At 46.7% G+C, this 4515-nt stretch overlaps 1 protein-coding gene across 1 annotated transcript; it reads left to right on the top strand.

The window, feature by feature from the left end:
• The first annotated feature begins 1743 nt into the window (after window positions 1-1743).
• LOC113838049 (proto-oncogene FRAT1-like) lies at window positions 1744-2514 on the top strand. The gene has a single exon (XM_027433838.2). The coding sequence runs from the start codon at window positions 1744-1746 to the stop codon at window positions 2512-2514; it is 771 nt and encodes a 256-aa protein (XP_027289639.2).
• Window positions 2515-4515: the final 2001 nt, after the last annotated feature.

Raw genomic sequence — 4515 nt, 5'->3', positions numbered from 1 at the left:
ATGGATACGGTCACTAATAAGACATTGTATGAATTTTGTCATATCTAAAATTTTAGCTACTGAGTACTGTAGGGTGACTCATGGAGCTACAGCCAATGGCCTCTACCTGAAACCTGTGAGCTGCCTTAACTGTATCAAACAGGATGGCACACATATATCTCCATAGGAGAGTTGCCTAATTGTAAATTCAATATTCATTTGCTGAAGATAACATTTCCAAGCTGTCTCTGTTCATTCACATGACATGAATTAAAACATGCTGGGAAATTACAAAAACATTAGTTATATCACAGTCAAGTCCCTTTTCAGGATGGTGATTGGAGCAGCTGATTGCCTTCCCTGTTTCCCCTGCAGTGTACCCAATACACTATTCCTCTTGTTTTGGTCTGAAGACAGAAGCAATGCTCCACATGCATATTCTTTTCCTCTGACTGCTTTGGATAGTTGACTTACATGAATCAAATGGACAATTTTAAATCTCAATGGTGGTAGAGTCATTTAATTGAAGAATTTTGGAGGTGTAATATAGAGATCAGCAAGGTCTTTGCCAATGGAAAGTAACAAACTGGAATCACACCATCGACATCAACATAAGAGACTTGTCTCAGAAATATTTTTTCTAACAAGATGGAAATGCAGCTGACCTAGAATTAATATGCCTTACCAGGGAGAAAATCATTTCACACACTTAGGAGGTTAATAAAGAAAAATCTCTTTATTGATGGTATTCATCCAACTTTACGTAAAGCTCAAAGAGGAACCAGTTTAGACACATTTGCATTCCACATATTACATCATCCTTAAGTGTCTTTAGATTCATACTCCAGGTTGAACTTTGAACAAACTAAATAGAGGGTAACTTGTAGATCTAGCTACTTAGGAATATGTGAGGATTACACAGCAAAAGATATGCCAAAATAAATTAAGTACACCTGTGATCTTGCCTTGAACTCTCCTCTGCTTGCCTATGCCTCAGGAGTGCTGAGATTTAAGCTTCTAAGGAAAAGAGCATCTTGTATGCTACTCTGGGTGGAGGGGGGAAGAAAGGAATAGACCTCTATGAAGTAGCAGGAACACAATATGAGGGGACAAATTCAAGAGGCAGTTACTCAAATGGCACCACACAAAGGGATCACAGGGATTCTTAGAACATTACTAAGCCAAAAGTGGCCATTGGACCAATAATAACAGCTCCATATGGTGGGAGGAGTTAGGTTCTCAGGATCTGAAGCAATCTTTCCAAAAAAGGCCCTGGCTCAAGAAAATTACCATCTCTCACAGGCCAATTCCAAGTTTTAGACAAGGGTCTGTGTTTTACTGTCAATACCCCAGGCCTTTAAGGGAATATGCCAAGACCTAGGCCCCAGGCTTTTAAAGCTGACAAATGAAAATTAAAATTAATAAAAGTTTAAGAACTTGGGCTCTGAAAAGGGAATTTCTACAGGAAAGGCAAAATTTAACTCATTAAATCAGGAGTGCCATGGCTGGCACCTGACACCTTGCTCTCAGAGAAGGGGAGGTAACTGTCCACCACTCCTGTTAACATTCTTTTGCTAATTGCTGGTTGTAAACATCCTGCAGCCTCCCTAGGTTGGAAGTGTCATGGCCCTTGGCTTCTTCATCTCATGCCCAGCCTGGCCCCAGCCTCTGTGATTCTCTTGCCCTAGCAGCCGCCCACCAAGCCCGCAGACAGCCAGGTAGCCAGCGATGCCCCCACAGCCGAGGGGTCCCAGGCAGAGGGCCATGCAGTGCCAGAGGGCTGAGAAGGAAGCCGGCTTTGAGGCAGAGGGGGAGGACAGGGACGACAGCTTCCTCCTGCTGCAGCAGTCTGTGACTCTGGGCAGCTTGACCGATGTGGACCAGCTCATCGCCAAGGTCCATGTGATGCTGAAGCTGGACACAGCGCACGATGGCCCTGCCTCGCCGAGTGCTGCCCCGGGCCCCCCGCCTCTGCGGGTCCTGGCTACAGTGGAACAGAACCAGTCCCTGGCGAGTCAGATGCTGCAATCTTCTGTGTCTGCAGAGACCGGGGCCCCAGCTCACCCTGGAGCCATAGGCTGCATGCTGTGGGAGCGCGGGCGCCTGCAGAGCCGGGCGGCTCCCTACTGCGTGGCGGAGCTCACCTTGGGCGCCAGCGCCCTATGCCCTGTGTCCCGGCAGCCTGGCCTTGAGGGACCTCCGGTGACAGGAAAGCCTAGCACCCCACAGCCTCTCTCAGGCCCGTGTCGGCGGGGTTGGCCCCAGAGCAGAGCCATGTCCCGCCTTCTGCAACAGCGACATGGATCTCAGCCTGAGACCCACACCAGAGGCGACGACCCACACCAGCTCCTGCAGCAGCTCCTGCTTTCGGGGAACCTCATCAAGGAGGCAGTGCCGCGGCTACATTCACTACAACTACAGCTACAGGCAAATCTTTCCTCACCCCGATTCCTCAAGCCTCTGTCCGCCCCTGTGCAGGAGCCACCATCACCTGGGACCCCTGAGCAGCCTGCAGCGACCCTGGCACTTGGGTGAGGAGGGCGCTGCTCAGAATTGGGGAGGACTTTCTTGTCCCTGGCAGCTAACAAGCAGGGTAGCTTCCTCACCAGCCTGTACCTGCGGACCAAGGCATTCACCCAGATGTGGCTAGTAACAAATCTACACTTCGCACCCAAGTGACTGGAATTGGGGCTGAACTGATTATAGGATTTTAACTTAACTGATCGGTTTTTGAATCAATGTGTTCAGGTTTTTGTTAAAGAAAAGAAAAAGATCCTACAGCCAGGGGGTTAATTGATATACCCAGTGACCCTCTAACCCTGCAAGCCCAGGCCCTGTCTTATCTCACTCAAATGTATCTCACTTAAAATATATAGTTGCTGCTATACTCTGTACTTTGTATAACCTGAAGTAATCATGGAAACCCTGTAATTTGTGGCTTTCAAACTTATGGTCTGCCGCTGTAAAAGCTTCTCTTTTGGGGTGGTTGCATGCCATGCAGTGAGATCCTAGCTGGCCTGCTTGAAATAAAAAGAAACCTTTGCTGGAAGAGCAGTCAGCCTAACAAGTGAGCCATCTCTCCAGCCCCGGGTATTGATTCTTATGTGTTTCTCTAAGACTTGCAAGTTTCTGAAGTCGCCAAGTTGGCAAGAAGGTGTATAGCAATCTATTCATACTCAGCAATTTTAGGGAGTGTCTCGAGCCCTTAGCAGGTTTTGACCAGGGTGGAATGAAAAACTCAGTGAGTTGGTTTGAATATATGTATTACTTCACAGTGCCATGGAGTCAGGGTCAGAAAGGGCAGCACTCAGCTTGATGGACTGGTTGTCTCAGGTTAGCCAAGGAGAACTCCAGGACATAGAGTCATGGTACATTCTAAAATCCCCAGTTCTGCGTTGGTCCATAAATAGTTCACTAAATCGTGCTAATCACACTTAGCCACACTTGACACATTCTCACTCTTATCTACAACGGCTGGGCTGCACAGTGGACCTATGCTCCCTTTCCTTTAACCTTTCTTCAGCCAGGACTTTGCCTGCCTGGTTGTAGCCTCCATTCTAATCTCCCTCCAGCCAGGTCTTTGCCTCCCTGGTTACAAGTCTCCTTACAGGGAGGGTGGTGTTTCTGGAAAGCCTTCAATCCTGATTTGCACCCACTCTTCCCACATTATTTTGACTTTTGGCCTGTGTACTGTGGTTTCCTTTGGGGTGGTGGTACCTTGAAGGCGTTGCTATGCAGCTTGGATGAACAAGTTTGCTGGGGAGTTAAATTTGTTACTCTACCTAGCCAGTCCTATTTAGTTGCTAAATAAATTAGTTATCCCCAGCACATTCCTCAGAGCTCTTCCTAGACTGAATCCTGCAAACTGTCTGGAACCCTTTCCAGGTTTTGAACTGGGTAGAATGACAGACTTAGCGAGTTAGTTTTTAATATGTAAATTTTACTTCACACATATCAAAGTACCACATAAGCATAAGCAAACAGTCCTAAGAATCACAGACAACAGGCTCACAGCAGGGGTACCTCTCCTGCAGCAGTCTGCAGGTTAGGGCTCTCAACTTTCTGGTCCTCTGAATTCAGAATCCTGAGGTCCCAGAGTCATGGTATTGCTTTTCAGAAAGGGGAGCACTCAGCTTGATGGACTGGTTGTCTCAGGTTAGTAGAGGGGAGCTCCAAGGCATAGAATCATGGCTCAGACTAAAATTCTAGTTCTAAGCTCGTCACTTAAATAGCTTGCTAAATCTTGCTAATCCCACCTTACCACACACCACACATTTTCACTCTTATCTACAATGGCTCCGTTTCCTTTAATTTTTCTCTTGCCAGGCATTTGTAAGCTTCTGTCTCAATCTTCCTTTTGGCAGGCTTTTGCCTGCCTGGTTACAGGCTCCTTACACATTTTAATAAATCCATTTCCACATATGTGTAGTGAATCATTCTACCAGCACTGTTGAGAACCATGAATTGTTGTTTTTATTTTGTTCAACTCCCCAAGGAGTAAGTTATGCTGGTTAACAATAGTGCTTATAAACACAT

The sequence above is a fragment of the Cricetulus griseus genome, unplaced genomic scaffold, assembly GCF_003668045.3.
Source record: "Cricetulus griseus strain 17A/GY unplaced genomic scaffold, alternate assembly CriGri-PICRH-1.0 unplaced_scaffold_463, whole genome shotgun sequence".
NCBI classification, from domain to species: domain Eukaryota; kingdom Metazoa; phylum Chordata; class Mammalia; order Rodentia; family Cricetidae; genus Cricetulus; species Cricetulus griseus.
Note: the sequence above shows the minus strand (reverse complement) of the source record. Positions and strands in the feature narration are given on the sequence as shown.